General features: G+C 39.0%; 1 protein-coding gene and 1 long non-coding RNA gene across 2 annotated transcripts; one reads left to right on the top strand and one right to left on the bottom strand.

The window, feature by feature from the left end:
• The first annotated feature begins 295 nt into the window (after positions 1 to 295).
• On the top strand, positions 296 to 26,226 carry snx17 (sorting nexin 17). Its single transcript, XM_040018190.1, has 15 exons — positions 296 to 1,121; positions 5,075 to 5,149; positions 6,859 to 6,976; positions 8,409 to 8,473; positions 10,243 to 10,353; positions 12,877 to 12,967; positions 15,000 to 15,087; positions 18,151 to 18,220; positions 18,810 to 18,902; positions 19,201 to 19,404; positions 23,262 to 23,390; positions 23,740 to 23,817; positions 23,958 to 24,032; positions 24,125 to 24,166; positions 24,269 to 26,226. The coding sequence occupies exons 1-15, from the start codon at positions 1,062 to 1,064 to the stop codon at positions 24,368 to 24,370; spliced, it is 1,401 nt and encodes a 466-aa protein (XP_039874124.1). The 5' UTR covers positions 296 to 1,061; the 3' UTR covers positions 24,371 to 26,226.
• On the bottom strand, positions 21,508 to 22,257 carry LOC120725351. The gene is made up of 2 exons (XR_005694100.1): positions 21,874 to 22,257; positions 21,508 to 21,797 (listed from the first exon to the last, which is right to left on the bottom strand). It is a non-coding gene; the product is annotated as an uncharacterized LOC120725351 (long non-coding RNA).
• Positions 26,227 to 26,246: the final 20 nt, after the last annotated feature.

Here is a 26,246-nt window from a genome sequence, read left to right as displayed (position 1 = left end):
TAACTGTGTGTGTTGTAAAACTAGCGGAAAAAAACATTTTTGACTAATGAATTTTGACTGCGCGTTCACTGTCAGTTCGGATTGGACCAACTAACGGATTGGATCAAATAACGTGCGGACTTCAAGTAAAACTAATTCTAATACAAAAAATACCTTTTGTGTTATGTTTACAAAATATTGTGCCATAAAGTAAAATAACTGTATGTCTTGGGGGTGAATTTGTGTTATTTTAATTGCATAAACTGCAGTATACACCCGTGTGCCGAAGATAAGATGGTTTGACCCAAAACCTTGATATGCCAATACGTACGCTGAACACAGAGTGGCTGGACGGTGGGGTAGCCTCTGGTTTCTTACGCGATATTTGCCACATTTGCTCTATGTATATACCTTGTCGCTGTTTAAACTTTTTTCAGCAAAGGTAGGACGTCGGGAAAGCAGGAAACGTTCAAGTAAAACTGTCCGCTCATATATTTCGAAAGGTTTACCATACGGGCTGTGCGGCGCTCTTGGGCTTTGCAAGAACCAACTGCACCTTTTATCCAGCAACTTCATCTGGTTACGCTAATGAACTGAATTCACTGCACAGCTTGAAACTGAGTTTTGTGTTTTTTTTGTTTTTTAACAAATAGGTGATTTTAAAGGTTTTCTTACAACTTGCCTAAAGTGAGTTAATAGGATATTGTAATGCTAACAGTGAAGGTGTAATTACACTTGCAACATGGCTGCTACTCGAACGGCAGAGGGAAAAGTTTAACACTGACGTGGGAGAAGTTTAACGTCAGTGCGACTTGGTACGCGAGTTGTTGTCCACATAATAAAGTCGTAAGCAGTCGCCCCGTAGTCCGGCAACAGTATCCCCCCGGACTCTCAAGCCAGTGGCTGAACCGAGAGAGAGACGCCTCCTCCTCCTCTTCGTCCTCCTCCTCCTCCTCCGTAGTCACCGACGTTAGTCACTGCAGTGGACTTTGTGGGGAAACTGTGGTGTCTTCCTCTCCATCGCAGACTGTGGTGGCGTTAAAGGACTTATCATCTGGGAGCTGCTTGTGTTTCGAGCTAAGATGCATTTTTCCATACCCGACACAGAGGTTCGTTCGGGAGAAAACGGTTCGACCTACGTGGTAAGCACGACGTTGTCTTTCTTTTTTGTTGTTGTTGTTGTACCCGCTTTAACCACAGACTGTGTTAATGCTTGTTTCAGCTGCCCACATGTCGAGCTAATGTCAGTGCGGCACGGGCTCCAGTGTTTACTGTGCACAAATTATTGGGAAGGCGGAACTGCTGGGTTATAAATCAGCTATAAACATTACTGTGTAATCATGCCATTTATGCTTTGCATAGGTGAATAAAAACTTGATTTGTTGTATTAAAATTTGAGCAAATTGGGCAAAAATTATTTTAGCATGATTCTTTGAGACGTCAACAGAAAAGTAATGTGGCTTTTATCGTGTTCAACACAGTTTCTGCCATTTTACCTTGATCTGGCGGAGAAAATTAGTTCTACAGTATAAACATATAGCATCATTATGCCATGTCTGAAGTTTAACACACTGTGATTTACCCTCAAAGCTTTATGCACAAACTTGCATGTGTCCCAGTCTCTTTATAGGCTCAAATCAGCCACAACAAAGTCTCTTTTGTTTTAAAGGTTTGAGCCAGCACCTAAATTTTTAGTGAGATTTGAGGTTTGCTTACCATGATGTTGCCATCTCCCGTGTTATTTAGAAAAAGAGAATACAGCCAGCATTGCTTTAACTTCATCCCTTAACTAGCAGTTATATATATCAGTCTAAACTATGGTAGTCTTCAAAGCACATTGGGCGTTGCAGCATAATCTTTATGTTTATTTTCTTCTTTCTGTTTCTTATTGTGTTTAATGTTGTTTGAAACATGAATTGCCATTGTGCTTTGCTGTGTTCTGAAGGTAGCCTTTGTGAAGGTTGATCAAGGACAGCCGTAATAGCACCATTTTCTTTGCTATTTATGAAAAACCCAGTGACTGACAGTCAGGATACATTGTATTAATGTTTGCCAGATGTAGTGTTTATTTCTCAAAGTTTGCGTCAACTCAAAAGATTTCTTCCTTGTGTTGCTTGATTATTTGGACAGAGACGATAAATATGATCTATTGGTGATTGCAAGTTGCCAGAAAACTGCTTGGGTTCAAGTTGAGATGGATAATGATTTTAAAGATGTCATTATGAATTGTGCTTCCATTCCTCATCCATTTTCTTATTTGTTCCTAGCAGTAGGCCTTTGCAGGTTTATGGCATAAGTACAACAGTTTCATTACTTCTGAACACAGAGTAGAAAAAAGGTTTGCATCTGACTCAGATGTGCAAGAGCTCCACTGCCACGAGTGGGACGTCATTGTTTAGCAATGTGCGACTGTCAGAAAACCTTGCCAGCATTGATGAATGGAACTGGAAAGCTCAGAGCTCTGATGGATCAGATCATTTGGAACCTGTTCTCGGTTCCCAAGTTTGCTTCTCCTCATGTGTTGATGTCGTGCAACAAATAATTAATAATTCAGGATTTTTATAGAAAACAGTGTCTATAGTATTTATTAAAAGTGTTTTTGTGTGTCAGGTCCCTTTGTCCTGTGTGTGTGTGTGTGTGTGTGTGTGTGTGTGTGTACTTAAAAACACAAACACTGCATCATCTGATTTTAATGTAACATTACTCTGGCTGCTCTCAGTGTCATACACCTGTAAATGAGTATTTTCCATTTTGACTGTGTATTTGGAAGAAAGTCTTGGAGTAGGTATAATAATATTTGAATTGGCACAGAATTAGGAAATAAACATAAAAAGCTTTGCAAGAGAAGTAGTGGACATGTCGAATAATTCAGAATTATTTCCCTCTTTACAGTGTTCTCCACACGTTCCTCACTGATGTCGTTCTCTGACGTATCTCTACTTAACCAAGCACATTTTTAGCCTGTACTCCAGTGGGAAAAGCAAAGGCCTTTCACCTCTCAGCTGGGAGTCCTGTGACTGTCACTGTGACCTTCCCATAACCAGCTGAAAGGAAGGGACTTTGCTTGATTGTAACACTGAGAGATGGGTTGTGTACCTTGGAACCAGTAAGCCGCAGAATTTGCCGCGTTTGCAAAGGGCTTTCTTAGAATTAAAAAGGCCTCTTTTTTTATGGCAGTGTTCCTGGGTTGTTGTTTTTTTCCGCTATTACACTTCTGCCTTTATTTCAACCTAATTTTTTTTTAGTGTTTGTGGATATGAGAACAAGAGACTTTGGTGTTACATTAAGTGACAATAACTCATTTACTCAGGATGAGGAACAGGTTTAGACTTAGCTCTAAACTAGTTCATTATTTATTATTCAAAGTCTGTATTACTTTGGTTTTTGTTTTGTTTTTTGAAACCATGAAAGCTGTGCTCAACAGTGTAGCTGTGTCAGTTGGCTCCATGTACTGAGCCAGATGTATAAACTTAGAGACACAGAGAGGTTCCCTAAAATGTGCTAACAGTAGCAGGTATCTTGGAAATCCTCTCACAGATACTGGTTCACAAGATTAGATCACACATGGTTTTAGGGGTTAAAGTGGGCAGTGATGAAAAAAGTAAAAACACTGACAGTTTTGTTTCTAATAAGGGCGTCTCATATTAAATCTGGTCTTTCTCAGGACTGAACATTCAGTGTTTTGATCTGATTACAGCAATGGGATCAGACAGCATCTCACTCCTTTAAGAAACTTTATTATGACACAAATTTTAGATTAGCAGCTGGATTATGAAATCAAAAGCTTTTAAACATGATGAGGAACTAGGATCAAAATGTAACACTATTTAATACATTTATAAGAGTTTGGGGTGCAGAAACAAAGATGAGTGTGGGAATATGGAGGAAAACATATACAGCCTCTTGAACTGTCCCCAAGTTGAACTGCTTGTAGCCACCAAAAAAAAACTCGGGTATTTTTTTTTTTTTGTTGTTGTTGCACTTTTGCATTTTTAGAGCCAAGACATTCTGCATACTCATTCTTCCTTCCTGTCAGGATCCTGCCTACACAGACATTTTTTTTTTTTTGTCCAAGCCTTCCTCTTTTGCAAGAACAACTTTTGGCGTGATATTCTTGTTTTTCCCTTTGATTGTTTGTGCAGTTCAGCAAGAGCATGTACATGTGCAGTCAGAAACTGTAAAATTCCTTTTGTGTGGACAGATGACCCGCCATGTTGACTGCAAGAATTAATTGAGATAGAAAGGGAAGAGGATTAAAGCACTACAGCAGTTTATGTCTTGATATCCAAATATGAAGTCTTCTCAGTGAGCTTGTTGTTCCCTTATCACTGTGCACAGCCTGCTGGAAGCTGATTAGGTTTTTTTTTGGGGGGGGGGGGGTTTAGCATATGAAGGAGGAAATAATAATTCTCAAATTCTTAAGAATAATTCTTCACACAATATTAATAGGATTATTCCATGTAGGTTGTTCTGTAATTGATGCATTACATTTTTATGTATATTTGGTTTACTATCGTACTTAATGACATGAAAAATTTCTTCCTTGCTTTCTGTGGCTGGCTCTCAACATGAAGGCAAGCAGATTTTTGGTCTGCTAGCTCCAAGTGGTTGTTTTGTGGAGGAGTTTTCAGTGACAGCTCCTGTCAAAACAAGCAAAGTGTCTCCAGAGAAGGAGTTAAAGATTCCACATGAAATACTTTCTCTCTATATTAAATGTCTGGATGAGGCAAACGAAGCGGTTTGGATTGAAAACTGTGCAGCAGGTTCTGTTTTCCTCTTTGGATGGAAGTCGCTGGAATATGATTGAATCCAGTTCACACTTCATTTGTTTGGTCTAAGAAAACAAAAGCCGAGGAAGCACACTGCAGTGGGATAATCAGATGAAATCAGTAGTGAAACTTGATGCTAAAGGTACAGGGTGGTAAATGCTGATTCTTCCAGCGTCTTTCAGCGGTTGTGGTTTTATTTCCTCCATGCAAACACAATGCCTCTGAAGTCACCAAATCACTGTTGGGTGTGCATTTAAAGAAACAAATTCAGCACTCTCTTTATGCTTTTTTTTACATAGTCTTTGTCCTCATGTCTGTCCCCACAGGCCTACAACATCCATGTCAATGGTGTGCTGCACTGTCGGGTACGCTATAGCCAACTTCTTGGCCTCCATGAACAGGTAAGGTTTCAGCCATGTTAATATACCAACCACACTGTCAGTGTGCTTCAAAGCACGTTTTTATGTGTGGTGCTCTGACATAAATGCCATCACATCCACCCATGGTGACCTTTTACTCGTATTTGTGTCATACGGTCGATACGCCAGCCTCCCGTCACTTTAAATCATGACTACGATGCCTTGAAGTCTTTGGCTTCCGCTTTTCCAAGAGTTCCAGCTATTGGCTGTAAATAGACAGTATTATGGGGGAGGTGGGTGGGGGTGTGTGACATGGAAAGAATGTTCTTGGCCTTTCTTACACTTTACCTGCTGGGAAAAGGAATTTAATCTGAAAAAGAAATGTGGTGGGAAAGTGTTGAGTTGTCTGTTCTTGAGAGTTGTTTGGTCTCTGCCTCAGCTGAGCTTTACACACACAGACTGATATTTCAGAGCGGTTAATAGGCAATTAGTGTATTCAGTGTTTCACATGTGTTTTTCTTTCTTGTAAAGATGTGTTTTTAAGTGCTTTGTGCACTAAAATGTATACAACAGTATAAAACATGGCCCTAAAGGAGTGCCCAATGCCCCTTTTGCTTATACACATTACAAACTAAGAGAGCTAGGGCCAAACTTTACAATCTCCATCCTCAACTCTGTGTTATCATCCTGACAGTTGCTGTTGCCTGGCAACAGGGAGTGGGAAAGACACACTCAAATCTTTAAGCATCAACCCCAAAGGGCTTCCTGTGGCATACTCATGACCCCAAAACACTCCACACTTGATTGTGGTGCACACACTCGTCTCAGTTATTGCTCAGAAAATTAGATTTTTTTTAAGTGCTTCTCTTGTGTTTTCTCCTGTAAGGATTTGCAACACGGCAGAATCTGTGCTAGATTCAAATCCTGTTTAAAGCAAACAGTAAAAAACAGGACAAGCTCTGCCAAAAATGCTCCGCATGAGCTCACATGTATTTCAGATGTGGCAGACTTTTATGAATCTGCAACCTGTGCTCGGTGTGTGTGGCTGTGAAAGCTTATTTGTATGTGTAACCAGTTGCTGCCTCTGGCATACTTAAAATACCACAGGGAAATATGCAGAGGTGAAAATCGCCTCTTTTCCTCTAGCACTCGCTGTGGTCTGCCTTCATCATAGCATACCTGCAGCAATATGCAGGTTAAAAATTAAACCACATAAAAGTGTTTGATTTTTAGATCAGACACCAAATGGTGTAAGACTTCAATGGTTCAAGCTACCAGTGCTCAGATGATAGAAAATGGAAAGAAATGAGTCAAGAAGCTGGAAGACAAAGTAAACTTGGAATGACTAGACATTCAGCGTTCCAGATGTGTTCGTGTGTGAGTGTGTCTGTGTCTGTGTTTGTTATGCACGGAAACTCCAGCAGCTAGCCGTTGAAACAGTGCTTAAAATAAACCTGTGATTCATCTCAAACAACCTCAATGTACCTCTTAGAAAAATTAATCCACAGCTCTTTAATTCAGAAGACTGCTGTTCTATCTAGCAAAAGTTATCATTTTTAATAGTTCAAACTTAAATCTCTTTTCAGTAATTATGGCTTTGTTAAAATAAGAATGTAGCTAGCAGACTGCTTGAACAAACTCTGTTTTCTCTTAAAACCAGAGAAATACTGGTTTTGCGAGGGTTTGTTTTTTCCAAGAGTGCCGACTCTTTGTTCCCTCCGAGCTTCACAACTTGTGGTTTGCATCAACAGATAAAGAAAGAATATGGAAGCAATGTGGTGCCTGCCTTCCCCCCAAAGAAGATCTTCACACTGACCCCTGCTGAGGTCGAACAGAGGAGAGAACAGCTGGAGAAATACATGCAAGCTAGTAAGTTATTCATGCAGAATAAACTTTTCACAGATGGCTTGTATTGTATTTCACTTCATTCAGATGCAGAGTGGTTGTTTAAACCAGTGTTTAAATTAGATAGTGTTTTTTAAGTTGCACACATTCCCCTCTTTAGTAGTGTGTGTGTATAACGAGTCTGTGTTTTTAAAACAGAATATTTGCAGGACAAACACGGTTTCCTTGAGAGCTTTCCCCACAGCAATCACAAGAACAAGTTTGCTTGGTGTCTGCAGGGAGTCCAAACATGCACTGTTCTCTTCATGCCACATAAGTGTGAAAGAACTGTTAATCTGGGCATAGTGTCTGAGCAGGGACACTGATACAAAGCCTCAGTTGGGAGTGAAATGTTGACACACCTTATGAATAAAAATATCGAGACCCAGAATCTCAAAGCTGAAAGTGTCAGTAATTTAAATAATTTTTTATTGATTTGAATTTTTTAGTAAAGAGAGGTTTTTGTTTTTTTTTTGGTTGGTTTTTTGGAGGAAAAATACCCGGCTTTTGTACCATGAAGAATAATTAAAATCTTGGCATGGTAAAACCAAGTGGAACACCTCGTGACAGTTTTAAAAGCTTATTTAGCATCAGGTCAGTAAACCCATTCAGAGTATTTCAATTCGAGAGGGTTTCGGCATATTACACGTTGTGCAAACAGGTCAAAGGTGAACTATCCAAGTACACACATACACAAATAAGTGCAACTGGCAGCAACATGGAGGGTTGGTTTTAATCCTTTCAAGCACTGGAAGTTACAGCAGAACAAGGGATCATTGTTTGAGTGCATATTTGCTCATAGTCTGGGAGCATACGCATTCAGGGTGTTCTTGGCTACAAGTTCACTAGGTTACATCATGGCTTTTAACATAGTTATGGAAAATAAACTGACGCAAACACAATATGCACTGATGCAGATGGCTTCAAAATTTCCCTTTTTGTCAAGTGGAGTTTGTGAAGTTAGTATACAGGATGACACACACATGCTCACACTTAGTCATATTGTATGTAATGTTAAATGCTCTGCTTTGCCACTGAAAACTGTGTCAGGAATAAATGAGAAGCCAAAGCAAAGGAGAGTTGTTCATTCAGCCTTTTATTTACTAAGTATGGTGTGTTGGAGCTGGTTAGTGGCAGTTAAGGTCGTTGATCCTTTGCCAGAGGTCAGCCCTTCTGTCATAAAGTTTTTATGCGCTAAGCTAAATTGCCTTTACAAATAACTTGGAAGGTATGACCTATTTCACAATAGCAAGCTCAAAAAGCAGAAAACTAAGAAATGGGAAGTGGCTCCACCTAAAAACATTGATGTTTATGAGTAACCCCCAAAATTGCATACCAACACCAGTTAGGCATTCATGTAGTTGTGTTACTTTCAATTATTGCTTTACTGTCCTTTGTTTTGTTTTGTTTTTTTCAGTCCGTCAGGATCCCTTGCTTGGAGCCAGCGAGTTGTTCAACAGTTTCTTAAGGAAGGCCCAACAGGTTGGTGGTTATTTTATATCTAACCTGCATCAAGCTGTTGTCGGTCAATAGGTCTGAAAGGAGCAATGCACCTTATACTAAAATGCTGAGGCAGTTATTTCTGCTTCACTAGTAATTACTTTGACATTGCGGTGAAATGAGGTAGTGCTGTTCTTGCTGTTTGTCTATCGCAGCAGCACACATACACTTTCTTGGATTGTGTCATCTGTACTTGTAAGCTTCTGGTTAGATGTGTCAGATCAAGACTGGCCTGCATGTTGAAACATGGAAAATGATAACATGAATCATGTAACAAGTCTTTTGTTAAACACAGCAACTTAGTTACTGTGTGTGTGTGTGTGTGTGTGTGTCTGTGTGAGAGACATCCAGCTCAAAACAAGCTTTTTCCATACCAAAAAATCTAAGCAGGTTTTCAGTTTAAGCTGATTCTATGTCATTTCAAATGGATGGTGTATTCATAACTTATTCATAGCAGGTTGCATCATTTAGTCTGTGACTTGCATTACCTGAGGCTGCAAATCCATTCAGATTCATCCATCTGCAGCCACATCGCACCCATTCTCCTGTTTTTTTTTTTTTGTTTGTTTTTTTTTCTTCCGCCCTCTTCTCCTCTCAGATTAGCACATTAGAGTCAGTGTTTATGTCACTTCTCTCACGTACTGTGAGGAAAGCAGGTCTGGAATAGGAGATGACTTGCCTCCCAGTGTAGGCTTTTCATGTGTGCCTTCTGTGCTCTCAGAGACCCCCTGCTGTGGGAAAAGGGAAGATGATAGATGATTTAGCCAGGAAGACAAGAGAGAGAAGAAGCTGGAGTCATCCAGTTCAAGATTGCACCCTTAATATAAACGATGAGATTATTTAATCATCTTATCATATGTTTTTCTTTTCTTTTTTTTTAATGCACACTTGGTTTAATTAGTGTTAGAGGCCTTTTCTTACATAATGATATTGCTTTTACCTTTTTAAGTAAGCATTTTTGTTGAATGGTGCTTTTTTTTTTAAATTGTTTTGTAATGTGTAGTCAAATTGTGGCTTTTTTTTACAAGTTTGTTACCCAAAACAAAAGACTGTATGTAGCACTATATCCAATAAACATTTCCCTGCTTTTGAATATCTTTATGGGGTTTTTCCTTTTGACTGTCGCTTGGACAAAACAAGGCAACCCTTTAGTAAAGTTATGGTAAATATTTTCATATTTTCCAAACAGTATGTAGATAACAATCAATTACAAAGAAAATGAATGTGATCAGTATTGTCCAGTCCCCCAAAAAGTTAGTGAATAATTAAAGGTGATTTTAATAATTAAAAATATTTAATTACTCGTTATTGTGGACTGTTCATTGCACAGGTCCTATTCTTATATGCACTAAATAATTCCCATATGTGAGCCATTGCCTTTGTTCCTTCTCCATTTGAGTTAAACCTTAACATACTTTGAACATCTTTCAAGCTTTTATGTCAAAATTGACAGTAAAGATAAAAGTGATCAGACTGAATGGATTAAATTTTGTTTGAAGTGCATTATAAATTTGTGTTTGAGAAAATGTTACAGTGGAGGGTCATCCATTGTCAGAAAGGGTTTGGGGGGGAGGGGGTGGTTCCCCCTCTAACCAGACAGAGTTTTTCCATCTGTGTGGCTTGGTGTGATTTTTTTTTTTTTTTTTTTTTTTTTTTTTTTTTTTTTTTTTGTTGTTGACTGATGGGAATGAAAACATGTAGCTCACCCAGAAAGTTGAATTCAATCCTTTTGTTTCCTGTTGTTTCCACAGGAGACCCAGCAGATCCCCACAGAAGAGGTTGCAATAGATATCTGCCTCTGTAATGGCCAGAAGGTCACAGTCAACATTCTCACATCATATAAGACGGAAGATGTGCTTGATGTAAGTGCTGGATTTTTATAAAGTGAGAGTAAACATGTTTTTACTGTTTCGCACAGTACAGTGCTTTTTAAGTGCCATGTTTGTTGTAATCTTGCTTAGACAGAAAAATATTTACATGAAAAAACTATAAGTGAATACTGCTGTCAGCTCCATATCTTGATATAGTTAAAAGAAACTAAAGTCTTAAACTTTTATCTGTTTGGTTTCAACTTTTTTTATTAGTTCTGTGTGTTTGGTTGGAGAGCACATGGACAAAATTCAGCCCTGAGGGCTGGAATTGGATGAACTAGATAAGTCTGCGCTGCTATTTCACTCAATTCCAATGCAGTGTGTTTGATCAGTGACCCATGCAGTAGCGTATATACCAGGACACTACCAGAATGTAGCGTATTTTAAATATTTATGTAGGCATCTAAGCAAGTTATAAATATTTTCATTGTAACCTGTGGCCATGTTTCAGTTCAGTTAAAGTGTGGCCCATTGCTTATTTCATTTAAATCGGTATGGTCATCTCTGACCTAGAGGCATTTGAGCTCTTCATAACAGATCTGATAGACACCAGGGATTTGCCTCAGGCAAGCAATATTGCTTTACAATCTCCTGTGAGCTACGAGGCACTACATACCATAAGTCAAATTAAGCCATGTTTATTTGTATAGCACCTCCTCAGTACAGCAATATTTCACGAAGCACTTTATGAAGTCTGGCCTACTTCAATCAAAACTAAGGAAAACTCTGAACACGACCAAGACAGATGGAAAGAAAACAAATCTAAGCACACGCTAAAGACACTTGATGGCATGATGAAAATACCCAACAGGCCTATTTAAGCTTTCAGGCCATAATCCCAAAAGAGCAATTACAATGTGCCAGTGAAACAAATATACAGTATTATTATCAAACAGCTTTATTATATGTGACTTGTTTTGTTGTTGTTGTTTTATTATTTTTTTAATAATCTGTGCGAGACATGGTGATGTCCAAACCATTCAGTATATGCACTTCACCTGTACTCTTTATTCACCATAAACACACACTAAAGTACACACTCTAACTCATCCCAGTAAACATGGCGATGCCTCAGTGGCGTGCACTTTGTCGATCTTGGCTGTAAATCAAACTTGTTCGAGTCTCTTATGAAAGTTTAACCACAGTTAACCTCTGATCAGAACCGCAGCTGTCAGAGCACACAGATGGTGTATATTTTAGTCAGGGTTTCTGCCTCAATGTAGTATTGCTTAATTATTTTACTAACTAAAATGCTAGATTTTTGTTTGTTTGTTTGTTTTGTCTCAGCAGTTCAAAAACTCTTTGTTTACTGTTAAATTATGAGAATTACAACTTCAAAACTAGAAATGTGTAAAATGTAAATAAAAAAAAATCTCATAAACCCACATTTTATTCACACAAGAGCACAGAAAACAAACCAGATTTTTAAACTGGGGCATATTGTTTCATTTGAATTGCCCATCTGCTAAGAACCACATCTACAAATTGCAGAACAATGTTAGAATAATGTTCCTTACTTTGTGAAAACTTTGAATATCTCATCATCTACAGTATATAATATCAAAAGATTTTAAGAATCTGGAGAAATTTCTTTGCTGTCTCTGGGCCAAAGCTCGATTAAAATAGACTGAATCTAAGTGGGAAACTGTTCTGTGGTCAGATGGGGAAAAAAAAAAAAAAGTAAAGTTCTTTTTTTGGAAAACACAGATGTTCTGGGTTAAAGATGAGACACCGTCTGGCTTGTTATCAAGGGTTAGTTGAAAAGCATTCATCTTTGATGGCGTGGAGGTGAATCAGTGCCTTTGGAATTGGCAGCTCTTAAATTGGGAAAAGCACCATTAATGCTGAAAGGTATAAACGGGTTATAGAACAACATATGCTCCCATCCAGATGTCCTTTTCAAGGAAGCTCTTGTTTTTCAGTAAATATGTCAGCAATACTAAACTGCTTTTTGGAGTTCAGCAAAAATTCCACCACACCTGATGCTAAAAACATAAAAGGTCAAACTGTGGAATGTGAGCAGTTTTATCTATTTTATAGATCTTTTATTGAGTCAGTTTAATCTTCTTTCCTTGGTGTCATGATACGGTAACCTGTCTTTGAAGAACAGGAACAAACTGATGCAGTCAAACTAGTCAGAGAAGCTGATTGGCAAATTGCAGTTTAACCTAGTTAAACTATTTATATCAAACAGTTGCAGAAGATGACCATTAAGCAATCAGCCAAACAATGACTCCCACCCCTTAGTAATTTCAGGTTTGCAGTCTCAAAGCATTACAGAAATGGCTTTGTCCCAGCTGCTATTAATCATCCGAATAAGCTATAGCAAATTGTCAACATAAGTATACTATTTATTTATTTTTAATGGAAATCTATTTTTTTCTATTGTTTTTAGCTCTTTGGTTTTTTAGTGTAGTATTTTTAATCTGCTCTTTTTTTAACCTTCTGAAAAATAAAGCTCTGATGAAACGATTGATTGAATGTCGCTGAAATTAAATGTTATTGTTTCTGCAGGCTGTTGCGACAAAGCTTGACCTCCCAGATGACCTTGTTGGTTACTTCAGTCTTTTCCTGGTTCGTGAAGGTGTGGATGGAAGTTTATCATGTAAGTTCAAAATCATAAAAACAGAGCCATAAAAGCAACTTGAACTTGTGCAGCATCCTCCCGTTTCTGTTATTGCTGGAAAGTTTTCTTTTGCGTGCTACATAAGCTGCAGAAATGTTCCCTGATAAGAATTGTAAAGTAAAGTAAATTGTAGCAAAAATCCATTTGAGCTGGAAGTGTAGTTTGCCAGCAAATGTTTTAAGGATTATCTCTCCAGCTAACAAGAGCCATAAAAAAAGAGCCATCATTTATTACTGCTGATTATTTATGTTCTAGCTGGAATTCATTTCTCAGTAACCAAAAGAGACGATTCTCAGAAGACACAAATCACACAGAAATAAATGAAAGTAGGATTTTGGTGTAAACACTTAAACTTTCATTAAGAATTGCTAGAGAGTAGATTCCTGTGGAACCGCAGGGAATTTTATTCTGGCAACAAGAATACGGCTGAGTGTGTTTGTCTCTCTGTTCTGAGAAATACTTCAGTTTAGTTGAGGAAAAAAGAAAAGGTGTGTATCGCCTCTAGAGGGTTTATCTTGAATCCAAATTCTGCTGTATTTCTGTCTCTAACTAGAATGTATAATTAATTTTTTGGGGGCTGTTCTGACTCCCGGTGAGAGTCAGCTGTTTGCTGGCTGGTGCATGCAAAACATTTTGTAGTGCTGGAGTGTGAGTGCGCACAACATCCTTTTTGCAGTGTTCTCGGCTGAAATGCATGTTGTGGTTTACCAACAGTTCCAGAGTGGTACCACATTTACAGGCGTCTGATTAGTAAAGTTATTGTTTTTCCAGACTGCAAGAGGAGTGTTGACTTCCAGCACATTATAAATGTGTTTTTTAAAAACAGTACACTGTAAATGGAAATACACAATGATACTGTTTCAAGTCAGGGCAAAATAATTTTTTTGCCCATGTACATTTTGTGAAGACTCTGTAGCAGTTAGCATGTGGTTTGTCCATTGTCTTTTTGTTGTCAATGTTACTTACAGGACCCCCTCAAAAGACCAAATGGCCACATCTCATGTGGCTCAGTTTCACTTGACGCACATCATTGCAAAGTATTAGCATTCACATTCATGTATACCCCAGGGACAGAGGAAGAGAGCCCTTTTAGGTCAAACCTCTCCACAGTCTGAGATTCTCATGGTTTCCACCTGCCACATGCTCGCCTCAGAGAGCATCGATACCAGGCTGGAAGTGAACCCAGATGAACTCAGAGGGGTCTGTATATTTTGCAGACGTGTTGTTCATCCTGCTATTTAAATTTGAGGCTGAGTGATATGAAAAAGAAGAGGCATGTGCTAAATATGGCTAACTACGCAGCAGGTCATTGATCAAGCAGAACTGATGGTGGGATGATTGACATAACAGGATAATGAGAAAAATTCAGGCAGTAATTTCCCTGAGGTCGGAGTGTTAGTCAGGATATAATGTAAAATATTACGGACATGTTGAGAAGAGCCAGGATGTGGTTTGAATTAGTGCTGCTCTCATTTGCTTTTTGTGGCGTTTTTAGCTTTCCAGAGATGATTTATTTTGCTTAAAAATGTCCCATTACATGTTAAGTATTGAGTTTGTTTCTCTTTATGCCAGATAATTTTCAACATCAAAGTAACCACTCTGCGTTTCTGTTTTCAGTACACAGCCCCTCTGCCCATAAAAAAGACAGAATACACTTTTATAAACCTAATGGTAAACTAAAGGGCTCTTTAGTCATCTCATTTGTGTGTATTTGTGTGCGTGCACTGAGCACATTTATTGATGGGTGAAAACAAAGTAGCAGCAGCAACGACCTTCAGTCTGCTTCACTCTCCTTAGGGAACTGACTGCAATAAAACAGCTGCAGATTCTGGGTGCATGTACACAAGAGCCCTTTTAAAAAAGTATTGTCTCACACACACATTTTACCACAAATTGTATCCTGCTGGGGCCTGCACAGATGGTGTCTTCCCCGTTGTAGACATTGTTATCCATGTCTTTGGTACCTGAGCTACATTTATGATAAATTCTGCTTTTTTTCCTCCTCTTTCAGTTGTGCGGAAGTTGCAAGAATTTGAGCTGCCCTATGTATCCATTACCAGCTCGCGGAGCTCAGAATTTCACATAGTCTTACGGAAAAGGTATGTACCTCCTCTTGTTCACATTATGAGTATGAATCTGATCACGTCTTGTTTTCTTTATCTGTGGTAAAGCTCTTGGTGTAGACATGTCAAAAGAGAAGGTTAAAGATGGGCTGCTAGAAAGGTTACCTTTTTTGTTGTCAGGGAGAATGATGATCATGACCTGACAGTAAGTGGGTTTGGTCCAGAAAATGTAATGAAATGACAATAAATTCTACATCTACTTAAATTTCACCACTTTGCAGTTTGTCTGTGCAGTAGGTATTCCTTACAGCTACAGCGTCTACAACAATCAGTTGCACTGATCCAACAAGTTAATCTTTGAACCAGAACTAAACCAAAACATTAAAGGACAAAATAACTGCAAACAAATTTATATTATATTTTATCTTGCTATAGATTTCATTTCATTCTTTTACCCTTGGTGCAGAATGCCTGTTGCAATTTCTTCGTTACCAAGTAACTGGATAACCAGAGTTCTGATAAATCATTTACTCTGAGGTTTAAACCTGTTCTCAGGGTTCATCGACTACCAGCTTTCACTTTTTTATTTACACAAAATTTATCCTGAAAATAAACAAATAGATTCAAACATTTTATATAACTGAACTTCTCACCTCACGAGTCGCATTTCCAACAGACTGTTGTGCTGCATCAGTGTTTTGTTTTGTTTTTTTCGGGTTTATAATTTATTTGACTGGGTCAGGGTTCAATAAACATCAGATGAAACTAAATGTCAGCACAAGAAATGCATCAACAGTGTTTTTTGCTGCAGACATCTGTATTACTTTTCAATTAACAGAAAAACCCACTGAGTCTGAGCTGTTGGTGTGGAGAGCAGTGCACCAGGAATTGCATGTGTCACAAAAACGGGGGGGAAAAGTGATAGAATTAGTCTTAATGTTGTTCTATTTGAGAGAAACAGCTAAATAAACGAGAAGATACTAACTGCTCATTCAGTTTCAAGCCTACAGTCCAGTCCGCTGATTTGTCCGATTTTTGTCAAGATAACTTTTATCTGCTTCCTCCTTTTTCTTTTCCTCCATTATTCTGCCTCCTGTGGACTCTGGAGGTACACAGGATGTTTACTTTCTTTCTGCCTTAAGGAAAGTCTCAGTCCTGCTGACCTAGTTTCGCTGTGGAGTGTAGAAGAGTGAGGGGAAGAATAAACGTAGAACTAACAAGTGGCGGTGGAGAAAAAACAGACCCCCAGTGTATGAGATCCAGACGAAGAGGGAGAATGTAGGGAAGAAAACTACTGAAAACCTAAAATGTATGATGCAGTTCTTTATTGCCAAGCTTTATTCAAAGCATCTACAAAATGAAAACAGGATTATGAAAAACAGTCAAGGTTAGTGAGCGGTACAATATAGTTTATATACTAGTAAGATTGTAGCTTTATGGTATTTTCAGTCTTTGTATGCGGTAAAGAAGATAAGTGCACTTTCCATTACATCTGATGAGACAAAATAAAAGGACTCTGAACCAAACACAGTGCTTCTGATTCCACCACCCATACTCTCTTGTTCCCTTTCACCGCCCTACGTTTTACTGGTCGTTTTTGAATTGCGGATGTGGCCAAGTAGCTTAACATTTCCTCAAACAACTGCTCTATTCAACTGCTCCTAATAGCACCCCAGCCAAGCGCCTACATGTTAAATTTCACACCTTTGCGCCAAACTGTTGGGAAACATGAGCTCAAGGACGATTTTATTTAAGAACAAACGTAAATACAAAATGTAACTGGGGCAGGAAAAATGCCTCAGTTGTGGTGTAAAGAAAGTGTTTGCTTAAGACATTTCACAATCAGCAGTGAGGAAGTGATACATCTAAATTGTATACTGTTGTTCTGGGTGTTTTTAAAAACATAGACCCAGATCTGATTCGTCTGTCTCAGTCAGATAGAATTTTTTGAATTTCTTTTTCAACATCATGTTCTGATTTTCAAGCTGGCCTCGGGCTCCCACACATCTCTTTGCACAAACGTACAAGCAGTACTTCTAATATTGCCACAGTGCTGTGTGGAAATTATACCATTTCACTCACATCCTTTCAAACTCAGCTGCAAATAATTCTTGAGGTGAATGTTTGCATGCCTTACTCACTGACTGAGCTGATTTCTCCATAAGTCACTCATTTCATGGATGGAGTTTGACTGTACACCGGACAGACGTCTCCATTGCCTTGTATTGATAAATACATAGTCCATAGAAATAGGTTTGTTAATGGGTTAATGCATTGTATTGCATTGCATTGCTTGCTCCATGGTACAAAGTCCATGTGATGTGAATAGGGCTTATAGTAGACAGTGAATTGATGGCTAGCAGTCTTTTGTTCTCTGTCCTGCTCCTTGCACGTTTAGTTTATGGTATCAGTCTGATCTGAAACAAATAGTAGCATTATCAGTATTAAGAATGCAGCTGACTCCTTTCTGCTGCATGTACATGCATGTTAGAAAAGACCAACTATTTAAAAGCCGACATTTTGGCAGTTGACTGGTCTGGAGCATTCAGGTGTGTTAACACAATGCCCTAATCTTCCCAGGAGTGTACATCCCAGCAAAATTCACCCTGAGGCCAGATTGTTCATGGTCAGAAAAACTGCAAAAAAACCCCCCAAAAAACAAGAGCTATATCTCAGACTCTCTACACCAAAGTATTCTAGAGTGTGGGGCCATCTGTCTGACAGCTAAAGCTCGGCTAAAATTGGCGAACGCAACAAGACAAAAATCCCAAGCACAGCAGTAAATCTACAACAAAATCAAGATGTTGCAATGGCCCAGTCAACGTCCAGAACTGAAGCTTATTGGATTGCTGTTGCAGGAGGCTAATAGCGGTGAATAAACTATTGAACTGAAGCAGTGTTGTTAGGAAGAGTAGGCCAAAATTCCTTCACAATGATGCCAGAGTCATACAGAAAATGATTACTTCAGGTTATTGCTGCCAAAGCTTTTCACATGACTACAGTACCCCCCTTAGCTCTCTTCAAATCACTCAAAGTTGACAATCAGGCTTTGTTAATTCTGCTTTATTTGACACTGTCTTATTTTTTTTGTCTCTTCAGCTACTGGGACATGGCATATGATAGTGATGTAATGGAAAACAGAGTTGGCCTGAATTTGCTTTATGCCCAGGTAAGAGGCTTCATCACTTAGGTAAACCAGACACTGTTTTAAATTAAACTCCCGCTGAGATGTGCACCCAAGCAGAAAATTTAAATTAGACTTGATTGTATTTGTTTCCAGATTGCATCTGTTGTATTTTATTGAGCTTGCTTGGTGCCAGCCTCTCACCAAGAAAACTGAATCAGCAGCTGCTTCATCTTTTGGTTGCCAAATGCTTTTGTGCATCCCCTGGGAACATCCATTATCGAAATATTGGTGTCAGCTTGTTTTAACATTGCAACACCTTGAATCCTCTCTGCGTCCCTCTTTCAGAAGAGATGTCCTTCCTATTATAGTAACTTCCCTCTGCTGTAACAGTTGTCTGATTTTATTAAGCATTTTCGGGGCGGCAAGTTTGATTAGAATCTGTAACCTCTGAGCGTTGCCTCTGCGAAGCAGTATAGTGCCAACGAGCTTGTGCTTTTGTGCATATTTTGTTGAGCTGCACTGTTAACATGGCTTTTTTAGTGTTGTTTCTCCTAGCAAAGGAAACTCATTGACCTGAATTATTGTATTTGTCTGTGTAGAAAAATAAACTTCCTGTTTGTTGCTTCACCAGACAGTATCTGACATTGAGCGAGGCTGGATACTCGTCAACAAAGACCAGCACAGGCAGCTCAAATCGTTGCAGGAGAAAGGCTCTAAGAAAGAAGTAAGCAAGGGTGCCTCTTTTTGACGTTTCTGCCATTTGAATTTTCTTTGCCAGTTGTCACATAAATCCAGCTGATGCTCAGAAATGTCCTTGTGCTAGGACAAATCTGTAGACCACGGAGAATACTCCCTCTAGTGAATTCCATGTTATGCAATTAACCTAGTTTGCCCCATAATATGAATTTTTAAACACATCCCAGGAGAGAATTTCAGAATTTTCTATCAGGGATTAGGTAAGCCTAAAAAAATGACATCTAAAAATTGTTTGGTTGTTTTTTTTTTTTTCTTTTTTTCCTCAGTTCATCCATCTAGGCCAGACCCTCAAATATTATGGCTATATTAAGTTTGACCCTTGTGTCACTGACTTCCCCGAGAAGGGCTGCCAAGTCATCGTCAGCGCCGGAAACAATGAGCTCAACTTCCATGTCAAGCTGCCTAATGAACAGATGAAAGAGGGGAGCTTCAAAGTTACTCGCATGAGGTGCTGGCGAATCACATCTTCTGTAAGTGGAAGCGTGAATGCATGAGAGTTTAAGTGTACCTTTATTTTATCAAGATGAAGGCCCTCCTGTTTCTAAAGTGGCCTATTGGCATTGCACCAGAAACAAACCATAGTTAGTTTTTTAGCATTAACAGCTAGCTAAAAATGCTTACCTCCACACCATCCATCGTCATCAGTCCAATTACCCAAACACACAGCCCACACAACGATAGTGCTGAATTGATCTTTTGTATCGATTAACACCTAAAACAGTATTTGAACTGCAAATTGTCTGCTGGGAAAAGCAGATTCATCCATTGAGGGGAAGTACTTCCACACCTCTGTAAACAGTTACATGTGTAGAAAAAAGTGTAAATGTCAAGTTTTATTTCTCGCGCTTTTCTTTAATACACTGAATTCAAAGTAAAACACCAGATAGTACATGCACACTTCAGTTTTATCTCAGTAGGGTTTTTGCATAAGTTCAAGCCAGTTTTTGCTTTTAGTCTTTTTACCCTCAGACATGATGCAGTCTCTTCAGGCAATCACAGCAACCACTTATTGCTGTCTCAGCCTGGTCTTCTGCTTGTTTTTCATGCCTTTGAATTAATGCTGCCACTTCCTTCAGTAAGTAATAAAGTAATATCAGTGTGTCATGTCCACTGGCTGCTATGGTATTAAGGTGGAGTACTTCTGGTCATGAGCTGTTCCTCCTCCATACTTCCTCTTTCAGTCAGTGAATGAAACTATTTTTATCATTAGTCTGTTGAACTTTGTTAAAGCATACCACTCTGTTTTAAAGCATACAGTCTCTTCTTTACCTTTTATATTAACAGAAAACTCAAAATCAGTCTAAATGTCAACTCTGCATCATCTGAGCCATCTGTGAGTTCCTTGTAAATGTTGTGATGGTGAAATCATTGACTAGCTGAGTGTTTTTGCTTCTTGGCTACTTTGTCTTTTCAAGTGCTGTATCTCACACACAGTTCTTTGTACTTGGAAATTTAATGCATTTTATCCATTATCTTATTCTGAAGTGTGCTGAAGTGCAGAAAAAACTCAAAAAAAAGCTATCAGACAGTACTAACAGCTCCAGTAACACTGAATTAAACCCATTGAAAGTGTGTTGTTGTTTTTTGGGCGGTGAGTCTAATGAAAGCGTAATGGTGCTACATCACACACCAAAGATTTACGAGTTAATCCATGAAGGTTCTGTTTCAACTGTGACCTTAAATCAATTGATCAGCATGAGATGGTGCCAGAGTCCCTCGAGCATATGACTGGAATTGATTGATCAGGCTAACATATTGCTGGTCCAAAGCCCAGCATTTAATGAGTGTTATCTGTTGCATTGATGGCGGGGGGGAAGGAACAAAAACCATCTCTTGTTGTCATTTCCTCAAATGTTACAGATGGAAGACTGAGTCACTCTCAACTGGGCGTCTGTCTCAGCAAAAAAACAAAAACATTTGGTTTGTGTGGGCAGTTACAGATTCCAGTTTAGGTCGAAGGTATCGATTTTGGAGCAGGAGGTTCCTTCTTGGTCAGCACTCTCTCAGTCTGTGACAATGTACATTCAGTTTTAACTCATTAAAGGACCTTCACTGTAGGACATTGTAGGACCTTCAGCACCACATATTGAAAGATTTCAGTGAGTGCATGTATATTTAAGCCTATATCTAAACTTTTAACCCTCTGTGGATTAGAGAGGTTATTAAAGCTGTATCCTGCATAATCATTCCACCATGGAAAAAGAACAGTTAAAGGAAATCATCAAAATTACCAATCATCATGATATTCATCCACATGATGAATAGATTTAAACTTCTAAACATAAGTTAGTTGTAGTTGTGGTAGATATTTGCAGACAGTGGCGTTAAGATAACAAAGACCGGGAATGTTGGAAAGTCTCATGTTTGTGATTGCGTCAGCGCTCGGCTATTTTTGTGCACAGATTAGATTGATGGTCTTATACCATCTTTTCTTTGCTGTGTCACAAATACTAAACAATATTTAGTTTCAGCTATACAGATTTTGTTCTTTCTGTGCATTTTTCAAAATACATTTGATCCCCTTTTTAAAAGTTACAATTTCAAATGGGCTAAATTTAACTCATTAAATTGGATTTTTTTTTTTTTTTTACCTTATTTGACACTTCAGCTCTTAAGCCATCTAGAAAAACGGCTTGTTTTGGGAATGTAAAGCATCTCATTAACCAGTATTTGTCATGAACCAAAGTTCCGTACACAAGCTGGACCCAGAAGCAGAGACAACATGCACAGGAGTACGAAAAATAAACTTTATTTCAACTAAAGGTGTCCCGGAAGGGTCAAAGGAAAACACACGAGAAACTAGAAAAACCAAGGGACCGGGGGAAGAGTTACGCAGGAACGCTGTAATCGGGACTGTGGGAGGCTGCAACAGAAAGAGGAAGAGAGTTACTGGGAAGCAGGGAAATAACAGCATACGTGGGGGAGAGTATGAGTCTTACAGTCAAAGCGGGGCCGTGGGAGCCGGAGGGAGGGGTGAGGGTCCGCGGGGGAGCTCCAGGAAAGTAGAGGTGATTGGTACCGGAGGCGATCCAAACTCCAGACGGGCAGGTGGACAGGCAGGTGGCTCAAAAACACACCGAACTGTTACCTGAGCGCAAAGGAAAAGATTAGCGTTTGTTCAGGTAAATGAGGGTTTTCACAACCGCCTTCCCGTGGGTGTACGTTACCGCTGTGAGACGACTAACGGACTGGCGTGGAGCAGCTGGCTGGGCTGGATCAAATAGTCCACCTGATAATCGCCTGAGATGGAATGCAGGTGTGGAGTTAACAGCCACACCCGTGGGCATCCCATCAGCTCCTCGGACACCGGGCCGCGGACCATGACAGTATTGTGCATGGAACAGCTGAAATATGCATTTTTTGTGTTTGCACCCAATCGTAGCAGAACAGTCTATTTTACTACTGAGAAAAGCATTACTTGAGGCTCTACCCGCACAATTTCTGCTGCCATTTGAAAGATGGAACATTTAAATATGTCATTTGAATGGAGATGGGCAAAAAAGTTCACTTTTGTACTGCGTTTGTGTTTGAGCATTACAGTCATTATGTGTATCAAAGAAGCTTTTACAATTCTCTAAGAGTTAATGATGTGGACACGTGGCATCACATCTAAAATTGCAATGCATCCTAGCTTGTGTGTTACAGACTGAGCCCCCACACTGCCAGGCAGGGTGATTAATTCCTGAGCTCATTCTCAGAGGTCAGAGTCATTTAATGAGTCCTTTCCTTAGCAGCCAAATATTCAAAACATCTCATTTGTTGTAGCTCTGCAAGACCCCCCCCCCCCCCCCCCATCCGTTGTAGCCAAATTACATTCGGAAGAACCCAAAATAAACACTTAGCATGTGCATGTGTTTGTGCATCTGTGTCAGACCGTTGTTTGTCTTGCATTTCCACTACAGCTACATTCTGACCCAGAGAGGAAATGGTTTGTGAAGCAGTGAAGGGCAGACACTGCTTAAACGAGGAATGAGGGCTTATTTCTAGGGAGCGTAACACACCCATCACAAATATTTCTTTCATGTTATCTTTTAGCCTGCCTGTCATTTGTGATGCAGGAGTTCAAGAATAGCAGCTTAAGGAGAAGACATGCAGGGTAGAAAATGAGATTTAGCTCCAGCGACGGAGCTTATCCGCTTAATATTGAAAGTTTGATGCTGGTTGAAAAAATATTGAAATCGGTTTCTTTGTCATTCTCAAATGTAAACACAGTACAACAAATTGAAAGTGGAAGAAGGAAAAGGGCCACAACAGAATAAGCAAATCAGAAGTGGTCGATGATAACAGAAGGTGACCTTTTTTTTTGTCTTTGTTTTTGTCACTGCAGCAAGTTCCAATTGCCAATGGTACAACCAATCCCTGCAGCTCGGGTCAATTTGAAATCAAACTCGAGCTCTCCTTTGAGTACCTGATGAGCAAGGACCGCCTCCAGTGGGTCACCATCACCAGCGACCAGGTAGGAGGATGATGGATAGTTTCACTTTTATATAGATAAACTAGATCTTTTTTTTCATTAAAGATAATTTTTCCCTTTGTGTATTTAGAATTTTTTAGTTTCTTAAGGTACTGTACATAATCCTCTTTAGTGCTCATTGGATTACCTCAAAACTGCTGCGGCTCAAGGCTGAAAACAGCCGTGTTGTTTTGTTTTTTCATAGTTTAGCTGAGATTTTAAGGAGGTGTAACTGTAAGTTGCTTGCAGCTCATTATGTGGTCGGCCATTTTTTAGTGCGTTTTGTTCTTTTTCAAACTATACAGGCTTGCTGCTTTATGTCTGACTGGTTTCTGTGTGGATGTGATTGCAGGCTATCATGATGAGTATCTGCCTCCAGTCTATGGTGGATGAATTAATGGTAAAGAAGTCCGGTGGCAGCATAAAAAAGGTTTGTGTTGACTGCATTTAACAACATTATGCCATCATTTTGTTTTCCATACATATCACAGCGTTTGTAAATGTATAAGTCATTCATTTATAGCTTTGACATTTATTCTATTTCTTTTGACGTCTTCTGTCACATTTCAGATGCTGAGGAAACGACACAATGGCTCCATCCACCGGTCTGACAGTCAGCAAGCTGTGAAATCTTCCCCTCTACTGGTGAGAAACGGGATAGCATGCCAAGTTTTTTATTCTCAGCTGTAGCTTTTTTTTCTTGACTGTCTTTTTTTTTTTTTTCTTCCATGCTGCAGGACTCCCCTGATTCAAACCGTGAACAAATTGTCAAACTCTCAGTGAGTACCTTCTTTGTCGTTTTTACTGACTAGCTAATAAATATTCCAAAAAATTAGCATCAGCTAAGCATTAATTATACTTATATTGATTATTCCATATAGACCAAGCTGACCTCGGTGTCTCTCAGAGGGGTCAGCGCCTCCAACTTGGCAAACAACATCAGCAACTATGCTTTCGAGGGAATCGGAGACGATGACCTGTAACCCACAATTCCCTTTCCTCCCCTACTCATTCCACTGTTAACGACAAAGATTACAAGCTGAGCTGAGCCGAGCCGAGCGGTCCACGCAGGCGTCCGATTCTGCAATATTGTAGCTACTTCCCGGAGAATTTGCTGCCTTAAGCTCTCATTTAATCTTTGACGGTGACCTTTCATGATTTAGACTCTGAAGGGTAATCTTGATTTGCATTTTAGTTACAATCATCATATCATCCAGCTCTCTTATTGAACTTATCACGTCATTAACGTACGTTATTCGAAGATCCTGGATTCTTCCCTGACTGGCTGCGTGTCCGTTTCCAACCAGAGAGCCAACTGTTTGGTTAGACCCGGCACTAGTGAAGATACAGCAGAACTGGACGCAGTTGTTCTGGAAGTTACCAGGCATATTTCTGAGAATGTTCTCTTTAACTCAAAATGTAGAATATTTAGAGCAACTGCTTAGCTGCGTGACGATCAATGTTCGGCTTTGCTATATACCAAAATGCTTCCTCTGATGTCAGTGGTCCTCTTGTGCGTCATGCTACATGTGTGCCAAGTTAACAGAGATCATCAGCAGGGGTTCATTTTATATTAGACATTAGAGTCACTTGTATTCAGATGTAGTTCGAGGCCTTAACTTGCTTTTTTTTTTTTTTTTTAATATATAGTTTCTGGGGTCACCTTCTCACATGGGTTGAAACTAAAGAGATGTTAACTAGAATTTTGCAGAATTTAATGGATGGTTGATTTGGTTGAGCTGCTTGCACTTGCTGAACCCATCGTTTTTGCACAGTATAACCGGTGGAGATGAATGTTTGAGCATGAATTTATAAATGTGCGTAGGCTCTTACCCTGGGGGGCTCAGTAAATCCATCAGATTTTTTTTTTTTAACAATTTTTTTTTAAAGGTTTCTCATAAATGCCAAATTATAGTTTACTAAAGCATTTTGCACAAAATAAACATTTTTAAAAAGTCACTTTTTATATTATGTACATGCAATTAAGTATTCTGAACATTTACTAATATCTTTATCATCTAGCTTATTGTAATCAGATCTAATGTAATCTAAGCTGTATGGAACAAAGTTTAAATGGACCAACATTTATCATGTTTACATAATGTTTTAGTTCAAATGGAAATTGTTTACAAATTTTTGCATCTGATTTTGATTTGTGTTGTTCTTTTTGGGGGGAGCGATGGCGTCGCGGGGCTTCAGTTCATTGTAATTTGTTCGTACGTTGTTCCAGTCATCTCAGAGGATTTGGTAAAAGGTGCTTTGATGAAGCGGCTAATGTGATCATAATTGCTGGAGTGAACAAAATTTTAAAGAGTGAACATATCCCACTTTTATAAGGTGTGTTATTCCATTATTATTAATTTTAATTTTTTTTTATTTTTTTGCTGTCAACTTGTCTTATTTCATGCCAGCAGATTTTAAAGACGCTAACTGTAAATCAGTGCCAACCTATCAACAGCTTTACTGTCACTTTTAGCCAGAACTGCAAACAAAAATGTTCTCAGTATAATTGTCTTGTTCTTTCACTGGTGTGATTCTTCTGTTCGGTTGCTTTCACTGTAGGGAGACACGGTCGCAGCGATTCATTTATATTTTCTCTGTTCCTGTCGATATGAAGTACACAAAGCTGCAAGGTCCTTGATGTTAGTGTATGTGTAGGTGCCAAATTTTTCTAATGTGCCGTTTTGTTTTGTTTTTTTTCCTTTAGCATTGCTTTTATGAACGTTGTACCGTCTTGATACATTCCACTAATTTTCATGTTGATTTTTAGTGGTATGTTCAGTGACAGCTGTCGGTTCATTTGGTCATGATGCTTAAAATAAACTCTGAACTTCAACGATTATGTGTGGGTTTATTTTA

Source organism: Simochromis diagramma, unplaced genomic scaffold (genome assembly GCF_900408965.1).
Source record: "Simochromis diagramma unplaced genomic scaffold, fSimDia1.1 OVJJ01000802.1, whole genome shotgun sequence".
Classification (NCBI taxonomy): Eukaryota; Metazoa; Chordata; class Actinopteri; order Cichliformes; family Cichlidae; genus Simochromis; species Simochromis diagramma.
Note: the sequence above shows the minus strand (reverse complement) of the source record. Positions and strands in the feature narration are given on the sequence as shown.